Consider the following 17,604-nt stretch of genomic DNA (forward strand, 5'->3'; position numbering starts at 1 on the left):
TTAGGGTTACCCAAATTGAATACAGTTATTATTCTGTTTATTGACCAATTTTATTTGCATAAAAGGCTATGGTTTGGCAGATTGAACTAACATGTGTGTCCTCTGTTTCTCTGCAGGTTTTATCAGCTCTTCAGGTGCAATAGGCATGAAGGAGATCGCACTGACTGCTCCCTGGGGTGAGATATCTGTTCCGTCCTAGAGCTGAGAAGTCCAGAGTGCGGCAGGTGTACACCATCAAGACACAGGAATTGATCTACAAGAAACTGCAAGTTGGATAAAAGACGAACAAATATTTTAATCACCAGAAACTGTACCCATTCTAACTTTCATTTCTGAAAGTTTATCCTGTGGACACTTGTATTTTATGTTCATACAGAGTTCATCAATCAGCCTTCTGTGAGTTTTTATTATTGTGGTTCTGTACCTTTTTTTTTTTTTACCTCTTTTTTTTGGACATATACTGTATTTTGTGATCTTTGGACTGTCATTTTACAGTTTACAGCTTTGCTCTCTGCCAGGCAGCCTTGCCTGGCTGGAAGAAAGGAGGCTCTTTTTTTTTTTACCAGGTGGAGGGTTGGCTCGGGGAGTTTGTGCTATGGTCAGCTGCTCTTTACCGTGCTGTTCATTCTCAGCTTCTGAGGGAATATCCGTGCGACCCCAGGACAAAGGATAGTGCGCAGGTAGAGGGTTCAAAGGAGAGAGGAGCGGCGGCGCTCCGGCGCAGGCCAAGACATCCCTTGGCTTTTAGTTCTTTGTGGTCGTAGCGGTAGAGCGCTGAGCCCTTCCACCTCAACTGACCGCAGCCATGGTGAAACTAGCCAACCCGCTGTACACACAATGGATCCTAGAGGCCATCCGGAAGGTAAAGAAGCAAAAGCAGCGGCCATCCGAAGAGCGCATCAGCAATGCGGTCAACATGTCCCATGGTCTGGATCGCAAAACTGTATTAGAACAGTTAGAACTCAGCGTGAAGGATGGGACTATTCTCAAGGTCACCAACAAGGGCCTCAACTCCTACAAGGATCCGGACAACCCTGGGAGAATTATTGTGCCCAAAACCAAAACTGGCAGCTCTGGAGGAGGAGGCAGCTCGAGTGGTGGGTCACACTTTCATTCAGGAAAGAAACCAGGGCTGGACTGGAACAAGCTTATCAAACGGGCACTTGAGGGTCTCCACGAGCCTGGGGGTTCCAGTTTAAAAGACATTGAGCGTTTTCTGAAGTGTCAGGCAGATGTGGCGTCTTATCTGTCCAGCAGTGGCTCCATGGGCACTGGCATCTTCCACCAGCAGCTGAGAGTGGCTCTGAAGCGTGCCGTAGCCCACGGTCGAGTGGTCAAACAGGGTCCTCTTTTTGAGCTGGTGAGCCGCAGCAGCTCACACCATCACCAGGACGACGGGACCGGAACCGTGTCTCTGGACTCACTGCCACCTGTACGACTGCTCCCCCACGAAAAGGACAAGGTAAAGAATCTACTCATATACATACACACATGCAAGCAGCAAAACAAAAGTACTAACATAAGTTCTCCAGGTCACTTCTTTTAGTCCAGCGAGCTTCTTGAATAATGAATGAGAGAGTGTAACTGTTTTCTGTGAGCATTGCTTTATGTAAAGTTCCTTTTTGCTACAGCTATTTCTTTGAACTTGACGTAGCTTTATTTGCTAAGTTGGTGCTGCAAACAGGTGTGCTGCTATTAGGTAGGTCACGATTATTACTACAGTATATAGTTCAGTATAAGAAAGCTGGGACAATATACTTTTTTTGCTCAGTATTTATCGTGTGTACATTTGCGGTATTTTTGTTGTAATACAATTACATTTGAGATGTAAAAGGTTGAATAAGTGACTTCTATGGCCAGTTTTTGGCAAATAATGGTAATAATTTTTTATTTAGATGTTGCGGCTCAGGCCTTATTAATGATACTATCTGTTTTAAAATGGTTTACTAGGATTATCCTGCTTTATTGTTATTGTGTCAAGAGGCATAAAGTAGTTTCAGTATTATCATTTATTGCAGTATTTCTCTATAGCAATGTATTTTGCTTCAAAAATGTATTAGCATGACAGGCCTAACTGTTATAAGTTGCTGTGTTTCAATTTAAGATGTCAAGCCTAGAATTGGATTTTTGTAACCTCGATCCAGCTTTTGCAGTTGTTATACTTATAGCCATACTCCACAAAAAAGACTTTCTGTTTTTAAAGGTATAATCAGGTTATTAGTTTGTTAAATAAAAAATTGGGAAATGGAGCCCTTTTTAAGAACTGCTTTCTGTTAGGTTAAATGTTTTTGTGACTGTTTGTTTACTAGTGTCTTCTCAGAGTCAGTCCAAACTGCAGGAGTTGGCTTTCAAGCAGGATTCTTTTGGTCCAGGTGTGCAGGTCGACTTTGGTGGAGAGTCGATGGGTTTGTCAATGTTGATGGGTGGGCGTCTGCGGGGCAAGTTTTTAAGGAGGAGGTCAATGCAGAGTGTCACATAGCTCCCAGCCTCCTGCAGTGAATGTAGACCAGCTGCGGGCTGGTCCCAGTCAGGAGCTGTCTGGAGAGAGGGAGGAAAAAGGAAAGAGAAGAGAGGTGGTGTTTTGGTGGAAGAGGCCTGCATGACGTAAACTACAGGCCTCCATAACCAGAGTGTTACAGAGAGACACAATGAGTTGGAGAGAGAGAGGGAAAAGCAGACATCCAGGCGACAGAGGAGCAAAGGAACACACCCACTTTTGTAACCTGATCAGAGGCAGCAGTCGGCAGCTAAACTGCTCTTCTTCTAAAGGGCCAGAGACATGTACAAGTCCTCATGTTTACAGAGCACTCAGGGAAATCACATTACGGCTTTCAACCAAAACTGGACTGGCAACTAGACTTGAAAATGCATGTCAAACAGGAGTATCTAGGTTGTCGGCTGGCCAACAACATTGAAGTAAAAACGATAGTGCAGCTTTTAACTAGACTTGGAATGGCAACTATATCCGCATATTACTTCTAGTCACTATGTAACTTTTCCTACCAAATGCTTAGCTCCATGGTGAAGTTACAGGTCAGATCAGCCAGAGTGGCTGACCATACTCAGGCTGAATGCATAGGTATTTCTGGGCAATAAAAAAATCGGGACTTCAATAAGTGGTTGATGGATATATTTAATGCTACTGTGGAACATTGTAGGAAAAACAATAACATTTATGGAGCGAGGCAGATTGCTCAGCCCCCCTCCCCCCCTCCAGAAAAGTTATGTTGTCCACCTTTGAATACATTTGGCTATTGTATTTGTTGATATGCTACTGTATCCGAAACATGGCTTCTTGTCAAATTAAACCAGCCGTGTTGAGCTGTAGTTGTACAACCAATTAGAGGTGCATGCTAGCACTGCGCATAGACTACAACATGACACCGGCTGAGGTCTTGCACATAAGAAAACTTCAGAGCATGGCCTTGACCATGTATGCAAATAAATCAAGTGGAGCTTCACACTTCTGCAAACATAGTAGCTTGTCAGTGGGTCGTATGTCACAGGGTTATCACCACTGCTGCCATGGCCGTCTTTGCTGCTATTTCTGTCCTATATCTGGGTGTGTACATGCCAGTGCTGCCTAGAGATGGCCAGTGCCTCCATTCACACACAGGAGGATTAACCTAGAGAGCAGGAGGCAGTCACATGGGGGCAGCTAACACACTGACCCGCTTGGCTACAGACACTTGGGCTTACCTCTTACGATGACCGCGACAAGCTCCTTCAGCTCTGATAGTACTATGCTACGCTCCCCCATTCAAGTCGTAGATGTTATGTAACACAGTGTATTGGGAATGGCTGGTTTCAATAGTCTTTCATTTTGCTCAAGCTATATGGGGATTTAGTGGAATAAGAGGTGGCAGTGCAAGATGGTGAGAGTGATTGATATGAGTAAGAATGTGCACATCAGTGGGACAGCTCATGTTAAATGTTTCAGTGATGAAGTCAGAGAGACCAGATGGAGATTGTTTGGACCAGGGATGCCGCAATTTCAAACTATTGTGAGAAGAAACATTGCAGTTTAATATTTCTTCACAATTATTGACATCTTTACCAAACCACAGAATACTTTTCATACATTTGTTTTTCTTTTACCATCTTTATGAAATCCAACTTTCTGAATGATCAAAATAAAGTTAATAACATAGAACATTTTGAAATCACTTGCTTCTGCATCATACGTTGTCATGATTATTTTGATGATAATATTGTGACCTGAATAATCATAATTATCAATAAACCAGATAATCTTCTAGTTTAGGTCATGCAGAGAAGAATATATGTATGCCAAGGTTACATGGGGAGACCGAACAGCAGATCTATGGATGCGACTTCAGCTGGTGAAAGCGGAGAGTGGTTAAAATGACTAAATACAGAGGAATGTAGATATGAGGTTTTGTTGCATTAAGTGGCTCCCTGTGGCTCTCCTCGTCAGAGTTGTACTAAACACAGCCAGTGCAGTGGCCTTGATTCTCCCTCTGAGGCCATTTTCCCCTGTCATCAGTGCCTCTGCTTCCTGTTAAGCTACAATGCTCTTGTCCGGCTTAGCACCTTTGAGAAGTCAGTAAATAATACTGCACATCTGATTGACGGAGACAGGATACCAAAAGGTGGATTGTCTGCTAGTATCAGGAAGACCACATTGTCAGATATACTTTGAGGAGAAAATATATGTGCATAGAAAAAACACAACTATAATGTATAATGTATAAGTTGGTGGTGGCAGAGTCGTAAGTATTCATTCCTCTCAGAAGGTAGTTGTGGGTTTGATGGGCGAAACAGTGCAAATTTTAACAGGAAAAACAATAGTGTCAACTCTGTGAGCAGAAGCTAAAGCCCAGTTTGTTGGCATTGACTCCAGAAATGAACCTTTCCTGAATTTTTAGAATGATTTTTGAACCGTATCAGAACAAGTAAGACTACATAGACTAGTATATGCCCATGGACCACTACTGAGCTAACCTGGACGACTGAGGGATTACAGATATATACATGTTAATATCACAGCAAGTACTTTGATTTAATGTTGAAAATCACGTTCTTGTCTAAACAAAGAGTGTTTTAATTATCATTGTGTTATCAGAAATGGTATCGAGTATCAAGTTTATTCCTTAGTATCTAAATTGAGTTTGAAATGTTAGTATCGTGACGACACTGTGTAAAGATGAGCAGACTTAAATGTAAAAGAAGTCCTTATGTATTTTCTAGTTTAGCATATCTTCCCAGTCAATTGTGCTGGATTCATTATAATGCCCCTCATGATGAATATGTGAATGTGCCAGTGGCAGTATCTGTAATCATGAGACAAGTGTTGCATGGCCGCTTTTCTCCATGCTGCTGTCTTTCCCGGATCACCATATCACTGCCATATTGCCATGCATGATCGCTAGCAGTTATGATTTCAAATGGAAGAGGGGAGTGCAAAAGTGTGTGTGTGTGTGAGTACAAGCAGGGAGGAGAAAATCTAAACAAATTGGCTAAGCACCAGCGTTGACCCCATTTGCCAGGAGATTTGTGTACTCACTACGCAGCTAGTACTCCATTCAAAACTGGGATCATGGACCTTATTCCTGTGTCCCCCCCTCTCGCCCCTAATAGGGTGCCATTGCCAGGTCAGTACGGGGGAGATGCACGGGGGAGAGAAGTCATCCAGAGGTCACGGATATATAGATGGCAAACCTCATTGCCTCCCCGAACGCCCGTTAGCTGTATGAAGCGACGGCCATTAGGTGGGATGGGCCTGACGCTAGCCTTTGTGTGTATATCCACGTGGGTATTGGCAGTGAGTGCGTTATGTGTGCTTGTGATGTTCATGCTGTCATAATGGACAAGAGCGATCTTCCTGCCCCACGATTGCCCTCTTAACAGCTGGATAAGGGTTCAACCAGAGTTCTCCATGACGATAGCAGTGTCACGGTAAGGACGTGTGAAAAAACTCCAACAGACAACAACAGTGAAGCTATCACTGTGATTTGGTAGTTTCCCTCCAAAAAATGTTCCACTGACTAGTGCTGTCCCATTAAAATTTCAAACTATTTCGATACTGATGAATACAATCTATACTCAGTACCCATTGCAATCATAGTAAAAATCTTAGTACCATCTTATATGTGTAATTCTTTAGGCATGGGACGATATTGAAATTTTGTGTGACGATTATCATGGCCAAAATAACCATCATCGTGATATATTTGTCAATCACAGTTAAAGTTGTTATGGATATGAATAATTATAACTTTATCAGACAATCTTACGGATAAGCAGGGCTGTCAACTGAAATTTGGAGGCCCAGGGCAATAAGCCTCACGTTTCCCCCCGTAATACAAATTAATAGCCCCTAAGACTCTGGGCCCCGGACAACAGACCACTTTCTCCCATCTTTGACATCCCCGTGAATGCTTTTTTTTTCTTCTGCACATTCAGGACATATAATGGCGATTATCTTTGTAGGCGATTATCACGATTATATAAAATGTTCTACAGATGATTATTGTCAACCCTTTTTATCATGATAAATGACATTATTGTTTATTGTCCCATCCCTAGGTTCCACAGTGGGCCATGGGTGTATAATAGTCTATGTGGTCTTATATTAGTTCTGATAGAGCTCAGGATCATTCGAAAGCTATTCAGCTATTCAAAAGGTTAATTTCTGTCCTGTAAATGTGACTTTTTTAGTATCAATACATGCTCAAAGGGGTATCTAGTTTCAGTACTAATTTTTGACAAACCTACTATTGACTGACATCTGCTTTGGCTAATGCTAGACACTCCCTAGTGCTTTAATGCTATATAGATCGTGCATCAATCGGCCCTTATTAGAAGCCATCGTAGAGCTATTTACCAGCAGCACGTATTAGATCAACCCCAAACTGCCATGCGTAACCTGACATAGATTACCCTTGCCTGTATTTGCTCAAGGTGAAGACATCCCTGCTTGTCTCATTCAGAGAACGGGCCGTACAAAATGCCCCATAGACATTGATTATATGCCTCCAGTGCATCCTCCATCTCTTCTGTCCTCTCCTCCGATCCCTACCCTTGCACTGGTATCTACAGCTCTTGTTGTTGTTATGTGGTGGTTATGTTTGCCCGGTGCATGGAAAGTTTTCCTGTGGCTTTCTCCACCACATGCCTACACATCATCTGCTGCAAAACAACAACATATTTGCCAGTAAGAGTCACTTTTTGGTTCCCTTATTTAGTATTAAACTATAACATTATGTGATCATTCATTTATGTTTTGTTCACAATATTGATCTAGCATTTTCATTTGTTTGCATTATTGAAAAAATGACTACATGAACTTTTTGAACCTGACATGAAATAAGTAAGTACAGAGAAGTGTGTAGAGGTAGGGAATAGGTGAAAACTAAAATTTTGTGAGTGTTCGAGCCTCTAATACAAGATGTATGTTGTGCAAGCTTGCACAGATCAATTGAAATACAACACTGAGTAAACACATGGCCAGGAAAAACGATTCTAACATGGTGAAGTGCTCATTTCATTTCACATACTGTCTCCTGAAAGCCACACCATGTAATGTTGATTAATGTGCATTGTCCCCCTTTTTAAAATAAATAAATAAATTACGTTTAGCCAAAAAACAGACATTTTGGATGTTTTTATTGCATTCAGAAACAGAAAAACATACGTTCTTACTGTGACCGGGCTTGCATCTCCACAAACCTGATTATTTGGTCTGGAGAAGGTCCTCCTCCTTCCATAGAAATGGTGTCCCTTTGGCTATAATCTTCCACAGCTTGGCATGTAACTTGTTCTCCATTGAGAATATTCAAAAATATGTTCTTGCTGTTTCCATGAAATCATGCTGGTCACGTGCCACCTCCAGAAAGTCAAACTTATGTCAAATTTTAACCAACTTTCACTTTGCTTTTGTTTTGAGCAATAAAACAATATCTCCTGCCAACCCGAGCACAAGCAGCCTTCACCATTGCATTGTTATATGACTTTATTAGCACTGACTGGGCACGTACCTCCACCTCACTGCTCCCTGTGATGTGAATGGCACTTGGCGTGAGAAGTGTAGTGGAGAGGCCGTGCGTATGGCTAACCCCGGCACCCTGCAAATGGAGCCAATGTGTTTAGCAGCTGTGGAGGTGACGGCTGGAGCACTGCCAGCAGCCTCCGTTTGATGTAGTGATTTAGCTCCGCGCTCCGACGCTAACCTCCCATTTAATGCGAGTCGGAGTTTGGCCGCCTCACAAGCACTTTGGCACAGAACAGGTCGGAGCTACAGGTGGGAAATGTCACTGGAAAGACCAAACCAGGGACTTGTCATGGGAATTAGGCTATAGAGACTTTTGGATAGCTGCTACTTTATAAATCAGACATGTTGACCTTTTTGCATTTTAATAAGTTTTACGCTCGAAGCATCATAAAATTTAGCTCTTCAATGCAGCCAAGGTCATAGCTGAGTGTAAGGCATTACAAAATTTTAAATGTACTGGCAAAGCACTCAAAATAAAGTTCTATATTGAACTTTTGAGAAATTGTACTTGTTTTCTCCCTCATTTTTCCATTGCTTTGGTAGCGGTGCAAAATTGGACAACTGTGTATGAACAAAATCAAACAAACTCTAAACAAAATCAAGTTGGTAGTATATTAATTGTATGAAACAGTATCGGAGAATAACTTGATTGGTGATCAAAGGCCTGGTTTGTTCAGCAACCTACATACAAGCATAGACAAGAGACCAGTTGCTCTTTAGGGGGCAATGCGTGGGGCTTTCTCTCCGTTATAGTTTGAGTCTTTCTTCCTCCTTTTTGTCCCATTGTACTGTACTTCCTGTCTCTCTTTTCTGGCCACTGTCTTTGCATAACAACCAGCAATAAGCATACAGAGGAAAAGCAGGTCAGTCCTATTTGTTTGCAGGTTTTAAAGGGGTGAAAATAACAAACAGTATGTGGCCTGGAGGATTCATTCAGAAAAAAATTGCTTGTGTAGTATCTGGAGTTGTTTACCTATACTGTACTGAAGTAAGAGTGAAAAATAAGTACAGCATTGATTATGAATGCAGTTTCCTTGCCTTTTTAAAACTACTTTTTTCTCTATTAAATATTTGAAAGATGAACACTGAGTTAAGTCCTTTTTCATATTGCTTGATGCCAAGCTTTCAAAGGTTGATTTTTCATTTCATTTAAAAGGAAAAAAACTCCCATGAAGATGAGACAGAAATTCTACCACAAAATGATTAATGGATTGATTAACTTTGAAAAATGTTGAATATTCTAAAATAATCTACATAAAGAAGACATATTATGCAAAATTGACTTATATGAGCTTTTCACCATGTTATAATGGTATCGTCTCATAATTAGTTTACTTGGAGTTTTATTTTGATATTTAGTTGATGCATGTTAGGATAATCTGTACTGTCATGCATTTGAGCCTTGAACAATGTAGCTCATAGTCCAGTAATTGTGATTATTAAAAATGTTAACACACACTGGGTTCCCAAATATTGTGTTGCCATTTTACAAAAACTTCTACTTGTTCACTGAAATGCCACTATGCCTCTTCATACCAGCAGCTAAGAATCTGATCTTTGATTTTGAACAGGAAGCCAATGGACCAGTTTATATTATCAAGATCAGTGTTGCGGTTTAGAGTGACAAAATGTAAAGAAGGTATAGTTTGTTGTTTTTAAACATGCTGATTCCAGAAAATTCTACCAGGTGAGCTGTGTCTGTGGACATGAAGGTGGCATTTCAAGTCCTCCCAGTCACTGCAGAGAGTTACTAACCGTCACTATGAGGCGTGTCCCATTTGGCTCAAAGCCACATTATTCCTGAATCCTAACAACACTCAGGCTGAAAACATTTTCAACATTAAATTTTAGTACTTAATTTTATATTAGTCGTCCAGGCAGAGCTTACACTTGTTCTGATACAGTTCGAAAGTTATTTAGAAAAGGTTTGTTTCTGTCCTGTGAATGTGACATTTTTAGTATCACTGCTCAAATGACTATCTAGTTCAATACTAGTTTTAATATTGATTAGTATCTGACTTTCAATACATTTAGCAACCCTTTTACTACCCTAGTAATATAAGTTTGTGTCAAAAGTAAACCACTGGGTTGGCAGGTGTTAAGATGCAATAGGGACCGAATTAGGAAATAGTCGCTCATGGTTACCTGCTATTTTGTATTATCTTCCATGTCTAAACTATACTGTGCTAAAAATAAGTACTTAAAAAGATTATATAGAGGTGGTTACTACTAGTACCACTATGGCTCTGTCTTGTCGAGGGAAATTTCTGGAGCGACAGTGCAGCCCACGCCGAATGAGCCAAAAGTCTAAAACGGAGAGGAAAATAACTCTCAGGAGGAGTACGAGCAACGTGTTTCTTTCTCTCCTCCAATATCCCCGTCATGAAGGATTAGCTTTTCATTTTTAGTATCTGCTGGGGATTAATTTACAGTGGCAGCAGTAACCAAAGCTTCTCTCTAACACACATCTCTATAGCGTTGTTTACTCAAGCAGGGCAGCAGCGGTTGACCCCGTCTGGCACTCGCAGGGTTAAGAGACAGGAATGATTGAGGTGTTGGTCACACGCAGCTCACTTGGAGCTTCTCAGCCGCTGCACATTTCTCTTTTCTTTCACTTAACAGTATGCTTCCTTCTGCTAGCCCTCTGCTCTGCGTCCTTGTTCTGTCTCCTTAAGAAATGGCTATTCATCTTTTCTAGCACATTCGGTATCGACTGGTGCTTAGGCTAGTTACAAGTGCTTCCCGTAGCCATGCTCATATTTAAATTGCTCGCTTAGTGATGCATGATAATGGAATTTTCTACCGATACGATAACCGATAATTTGAAGATGCATGCCATCGATAGCCGATAAAGTAAAATTGATAAGCCATTTTAAATAACTGTAGTTTCAGGCCTTAAAGTGGTCTAAAGTAGGACATATAATCCATATAAAGGCTTAAAAAAATGACATTTACACACACACACACGCATACATACATAAACACACATACATACACATATACATGAATGGGTTGTAGCTCAGTATAAATTATAGACTTCCTATGTCCTGGTAGTGTTTCATACAGGCCTACATTAATTCTTCTTGCCTTAAAACAGAAAAATACACAATGTGGCATTGTTTGATTTTGTTATTTTATCTGAAGCATATTGTTATCTATTAGTTTCATGCATGCTTTGTGCAACACAAAGGGGCGGGGTCCGCAGCACCGTGACTGCTCCTTAAACCTTGTATTGTGTGTATAGACAGTGAATAAAAAGTTAGCAGAGAGGCAGACACAGGCAGTCCTGTACAGTCGGTCTGTATTGGGCTGTTAAGCTAAACGTGTCTGCATGACATGCGTATTTTCTCATCTGCATGTGGAGCACATGGTCACACACTTTAACAGGTAAACTCCTATCGCTGCAACACCCTTGTTTCATTGAGAACAAATATACAACTAGTTCCTTGCATAGTCCAAGCCCGTCGGCCTGATAGCATCTATGTCAAGCGACAGTGCTAATACATGGACTGTTGCAGTTTCAGCTGCCCATTGGGGATGCCTCGTGTTTTCACTTAGCGTTGTGGTGAAAACTTTCAGATAACTTGTTAGCTCTAATGTGAGACGCCTGTATCCCCTCTCCTGTGTCGTGGGGCTGGTACAATGTGGTTTTGCTGACGTATCTTTCCTCCAAACATTAAAGAAGTCCCTATATGTAAACATGTGTCCTCTGCTCTTTGCCTCTGACCTGGAGCTGTTGTGTGCACAGCTGGAGCAGGAGGTGGAGCCAGACCTCAGTTCTATCAGAAAAGCGACTGAATCAGCGTATTTTGGGCTTCTAATTATCGGATTCAATTATTGCCGATCATTTTCCTTAACTGAATTATCAGTGTGACATCATATTTGCCATTATCAGTGACAATATACTTACTTAGTACGTATCCTACATAGTATATATTGCAAAGGATAAAAACTGCACTCACGTAGACTACAACTGCCATTTATACAGAGCCATCCATGTTAATCAAGCCATTCCTAGAGATTTAGAACAAACCATAATATGTCCAAGAAACCTTTTAGCCCAGGGGTGTCCAGTCTTTTTTTTCATTGAGGGTCACATCTTGAAAGATACTTGAAGCGGAGGGCCACAGACTGGTGGTCAGTACAGTGCATCATTCTGATGGGTGCATTTTACATAGTTTTCAGAGCCTCCAGAGCTTTAGGCGTATAACATAAATTTTAGCTCTGTATCACAATGCTATGTGATGCCATTGATGTTATAGTGGTAAAATTACTTATTATTACTAATTTGCTGTAAAAATTGCTTCCTGTGATCAGTTGGGGCAGTTCAGGAGAGAGTCTGAGGGCCAATAAAAATTGGACTGAGAGGCACATTTGGCCCCCAGGCCATATTTGGACACCGCTGTTTTAGCCATTTTTACTATTTTTAACTTGCAGTTTGTGGGTTTCTTCCATGTGATTTACCAATGGGAAGTGAGCTTATTGTTTCTGCAAAACTGATATATAAACAAGAGCATTCAGCCCGTACAGAAGTTTGCGTGCCTCTGCTCCTGTGGGCCGTTGAATTGTTGAAGTATTGTGCATATTCACGTTTGCCTCTACTTCATATCTTTGCGTAGCGTTCAAATTAAGGAGCATCTGACAGGTAATCGTGAAAACATTGAACAGCAAGTTTACCAGCACTATCCATTTCGCCTGTGGGAGTTGGGGCCAAAGTGTCGCAGGTAAAGAGTTTATAGTTTTTACTGCTGCTTTTAAAACAACATATTGTCTTAGCTGTCCTTGTGAGTCATTTTAAAGCATTTAAAATTAATATCAAATGCACAAATTGCTGCAGCACCCGTCTTTCTAACGTACTATATTATCACACAGTTTTTGCTGTCATAATTGTAATAAATCTGGCAGCAGCCACTAAACAACTTCATTTTCATTTCCTCTGCGTCAGATTTTGCTCACATTGGCAAAAAAATGCCCCGTTTTGCATATTCATTCTCTCACAGGAGCAAAACTGCGCTGCGTCTTCTTTAGCGTCTCTGAGTAATTGCATTGAGTTTTTGCTCCACTTTCAGTGTGTTTAGCTGTTTAGCACACAAGCAAAGGCTTGATCAATGAAGCCCAAAAGCTCTCAATTTAGCATTGTTTTGATCATGCTTTTTAGTTTAAACTTTGAATAAAGAGTCTCTATGAGATTTCAGCTTACTTTGTATAACATTAAAATATAGATAAAATTGTCAGTTATAATTGTTTTTCAAAAAGAATAAAAAAAAGGATACTAATCAATACTACAGTTACATTCACAGGACAGAAATTAACCTTTCCTGAATAGCCTAAGAAAGATCTTGAGCTATATCAGAACTAATATAAGACCACGGAGATAAGTATGGAGCACTATGGAACATACCTGGACAAGTGAGAGATTACATGGATACACTGCCTGGTCAAAAAAAGGCCCCACCAAAAAAAAGGTCACACACTGTAATATTTTGTTGTTCCGCATTTTGCTTTGATTACGGCATGCATTCACTGTGACATTGTTTCGATAAGCTTCTGCAATGTCACAAGATTTATTTCCATCCAGTGTTGCAGCCTTCTCCATCACATCCCAAAGATTCTCAATGAGGTTAAGGTCTGGACTCTGTGGTGGACAATCCATGTGTGAAAATGATGTCTCAGGGAAGAAAAAATCCATTGATGGAATAACCTGGTCATTCAGTATATTCAGGTGTCAGCTGACCTCATTCTTTGAGCACAGACTGTTGCTGAACCTAGACCTGACCAACTGCAGCAACCCCAACCTATTTGGTTAGTTAAATCCAGGTGGTGACTTTTTTTTGGCCAGGCAGTGTATAAGGCCACATGGTAATTTAAAAGAAAGTACTACAATTTAATGGATTTAATTAGTACTGAGTATCAAGCTTATTCCTTAGTATCGAAATCGAGTATGAAATTTTAGTATTGTGACCAGTTATCATTGTAGTATTCTGTTTATCTCAGTCTCATATCACACAGCCCTTCCACAGACTGTCTTAACATGTTTACTAAGAATGTACGTGTGTAATCTGAACATTTGCATTTCTTTACTACTCTCTCCCTTTCCCTCCGTGCCATAGTGTGCTGGTGGTTGGTTGCTTGTTGGAGGGGGGGGCTAAGAGGGGAGGTGGAGGGATTGCAAGCAGCCTGAGTCAGAAGGAAATGAACCCAATAAATCAAACGCGTGTCCCTGTCTCCTCCACTGCCAGGACCCACTGCCTCTCTCGCCTCAGCACAGCTCTGCAGCTCTATGCGTGCTAACACTGACACTGGCCCCAGCTCCTGTCGGCCTCTTGTTGTTTTCATGCATCTAAATAAATCAGGAGCTAGTCTCTCTGCTGCACTGGATAGTGTGTAATGACCTTGGGTAAAATGCACTTTTCAGGTTGAGGTTTTGGAGTGGGAAAGGCTAAAATGCAATGATTTGGTGAATTTGTCAAGTGGTTTTGACTAATGAACTACATTTCAATATTTTGCAATACAATAGACTATGTTTGCAAGGATGGGGTAGCTGTTTAGCTTGACCCACTGCTGTAACTAAAGTTCAATTTGATTAGTTGACTAAAAAGGGGGTGTTGCAGAAGCTCTCAAAACTATTACGTATCTCTATGAATCTGACCTAAACTGCACTCACAAGACTACACCTGCACGGGCATTTATGCAAGGGCAACCATTCATGTAGAGTGCTCGGAAACAATTTATATAAAGGCACATTAAACTTGTTCATTTGCCTCTTTACATAAATACCAAAGTAATAAAAAAAAAAAAAAGTTTACTTGCTCACCGACTAACTGCTGCTGTTCTTTATAAATCTAAATAAAATAATTGGCCAGCTCATACACATTTTTTCTTGGTCGACTAATACTCCATCAACTGATGCCCTATAGAAAATGTGTATATTATTATTATTGATAACAATCTGATTGTTTATTCTTTTTTGACAATTAAATACAATGTCATTGTCTTTGTTATATTATGGCATGTGTTTTAGCCTCTGAATGGACCAGATAACACTAACGATCAAAATAAGATTACGATTATTGTAATAGTTGTCAACATTATTTCAAATTAATTGTTTCATCCCTATTGTAAAATAAACAATGCAATATTGGTTGTTTGAATATTTAGTTTGTGTTTTTACACATACCCTGTTGCACACATTGAAATCAGCAATTAAAGCCACAGTGGCACAGTTTTCCACAGTTGCATTGCTTTGTTTGGATGTGTATCTTGGTGAAACATCGCATGGTGCGTTACTGTAAAAACAAACAACCCCGATGCCTAGTTTGGCAGTGGCAGTCCCCTAGCTGTTTCATAAAGCTTACAATATTCAATACTCTCGTGTGTAACATTGTATGCACTGTGTCCTATCCCCAAACTACACCTGCTCCCCAGACAATAGCAGCAGTCCCATTGTGCGCCATGTCTTATGAATACTTTCCACCTGTTGTTTGAATGACATCCCCAAATAAACACGAGATTTGTTTTGTTGCTCTGTCAGATTGAATAACAGTGGTTGGCCGTTATACATGCAGGTGTTTTTAGGAGCAGAGCAGCACCTTGTTTTTTTGTTTTTTTTCATGGCGCAGCATAACTCAGACATTTGTAACTAGGCAGATCTTTTTTCCTTGCCATTTGATGTCTAATAGTAAGAATATGAAAGCTCACAACAATACTTGTCAGCAATTAGGATCTTGGTGTGTCAGAAAGTGTAATCTACCTTTGTACTAACAGAAAGGTAGAGGCACTTGCACACTAAGCAGCTGATAGCGTTATAATGATAGGTTGACTCATCACAGCAACTCCTCGATCTTTAAACAGTCAAAGGCACTTGTCTAACAGCAATTTTTATTTGAATCCTTGATGGCTGATTACACACGACTCCAGTCATACAGTTGAGAGGCACGCAAAATTTTCCTCTTGTGCTTCTCACGTGTTCACTATCAACATTAACGAAATGTCCTCTTACGTCCTCTCTCCTGTGTCCTTCTCTAGCCGGTGGCAGAGCCCATCCCCATCTGCAGCTTCTGTTTGGGCACCAAGGAGCAAAACCGTGATAAGAAGCCCGAGGAACTCATCTCCTGTGCAGACTGTGGCAACAGTGGTGAGTGATGCATTCCGATTCGTGTGCATTAATGCAGTCTTTCACAATGAACAGAGATTGTTGCTCAGTTACATCTGTTATACATCAGTTTAGTGCTTTGTAAATGCAATTGTTACATTTAGTCAATGAAGATATTGTGGTAGAAGGTCCACATTCAGTTTGGTGTAAAAGAGGTTGTTTTCCCTCTTTTCTCTGACTTTGCGCTCGATATAAAGCTGTCTCTTCAAAGTGTGGAAAAGCACGGCTCTGGCAGATTGTCATTTATGTTTGAACACTGTTTGCAGCCAGGTTGGATCCTGGAGGAGATCTCTCTTCCAAAAGAACATTTTTTGCTTCTCTCTGTAGTGATGCAAGTGGGTCATGGCTGTCAGTCAGACTGACAGAAAAATAAGCTGTGATGTTGATGCACTTAAATATGCATGTGTTCTACCTGCAGGCCACCCGTCCTGTCTCAAGTTTTCCCCAGAGCTCACAGCACGAGTCAAGGCACTATGGTGGCAGTGCATTGAATGCAAGACTTGCAGCAGCTGTCAGGATCAAGGGAAGAATGCGGTGAGTGGATGAGCGAATATGGCGGACTGGCAGCAAACGGTGTCTGTGAGCACTCTGTGCTTAAGAGCCGGATAGAGACGCTGACAGATAGATCTGTAGTCCTGGGAGCCAGCTATTTTAATCCAGCCCATTTCAGTCTCTGCTTTTAATGTCATGTCAGAAGTCTTTGTCTTTGAAATGGTCATAAAAAGGAAAGGGAAACTCATGACATGCATTTGGAATAAAAAGAAAAAGATGCTTAACCAGTCTCGTGATCTGTTTAAATACAGCACATTATATTCAACAATGAGCTCATTTGAAATGTGTTGTGCCTTGTTTGTAGGACAACATGCTGTTTTGTGACTCCTGTGACCGGGGCTTCCACATGGAGTGCTGTGACCCTCCGCTCCAGCGGATGCCAAAGGGTAAACACAGAATCCTCTTCTCAATTTGATTGACACTAATATGTCTTCATTGTCTCCTAACATCAACATACAAGCAATAATTACTAGGATTTTCTGCTGTCATGTCTAATCCTCTTCAGTGTGTAAACCTGTGCATTTCTCTTTCCAGGCATGTGGATTTGTCAAATCTGTCAGCCGAGGAAAAAGGGAAAGCTTTTACATGACAAGGCAGCACAAATCAAACGCTACAGCGGACCACTGGGGCGGCCTAAGAACAGGTAGAGAGACACTTTCAACTAATGGCATCATCTGTTCTTTCAGTGTTGAGCTGTTCTAACAAGATACGCACAATCTCTAGGAAATAGCTTTTATTTTATACACTGATCAGAAATATCATGACCAGTGACGATTTGACTGGACTGAGTCGGTATTTTTGCACAACATTGCACCAGATACAAGCTTAGACATAAGATGGATACAGAAAAAGGGCAATGGTGGTGGCAAGGGCAAAAGTGAGGGCT

The 17,604-nt window shown here is 41.0% G+C and overlaps 1 protein-coding gene across 2 annotated transcripts in view; it reads left to right on the forward strand.

The window, feature by feature from the left end:
- The window catches only part of kat6a (K(lysine) acetyltransferase 6A), a 30,274-nt gene that overhangs the window by 1,386 nt on the left and 11,284 nt on the right, over positions 1 to 17,604 (forward strand). For both annotated transcript variants that reach the window (XM_033972715.2, XM_033972716.2), the window contains exons 2-6: positions 117 to 1,462; positions 16,040 to 16,148; positions 16,585 to 16,700; positions 17,023 to 17,104; positions 17,253 to 17,361. In XM_033972715.2, the coding sequence (XP_033828606.1) occupies positions 806 to 1,462; positions 16,040 to 16,148; positions 16,585 to 16,700; positions 17,023 to 17,104; positions 17,253 to 17,361 (1,073 nt within the window). In that variant the 5' untranslated portion in view covers positions 117 to 805. The remainder of the gene's footprint in view (positions 1 to 116; positions 1,463 to 16,039; positions 16,149 to 16,584; positions 16,701 to 17,022; positions 17,105 to 17,252; positions 17,362 to 17,604) is intronic.

This window comes from Periophthalmus magnuspinnatus, chromosome 9 (assembly GCF_009829125.3).
Source record: "Periophthalmus magnuspinnatus isolate fPerMag1 chromosome 9, fPerMag1.2.pri, whole genome shotgun sequence".
Classification (NCBI taxonomy): Eukaryota; Metazoa; Chordata; class Actinopteri; order Gobiiformes; family Gobiidae; genus Periophthalmus; species Periophthalmus magnuspinnatus.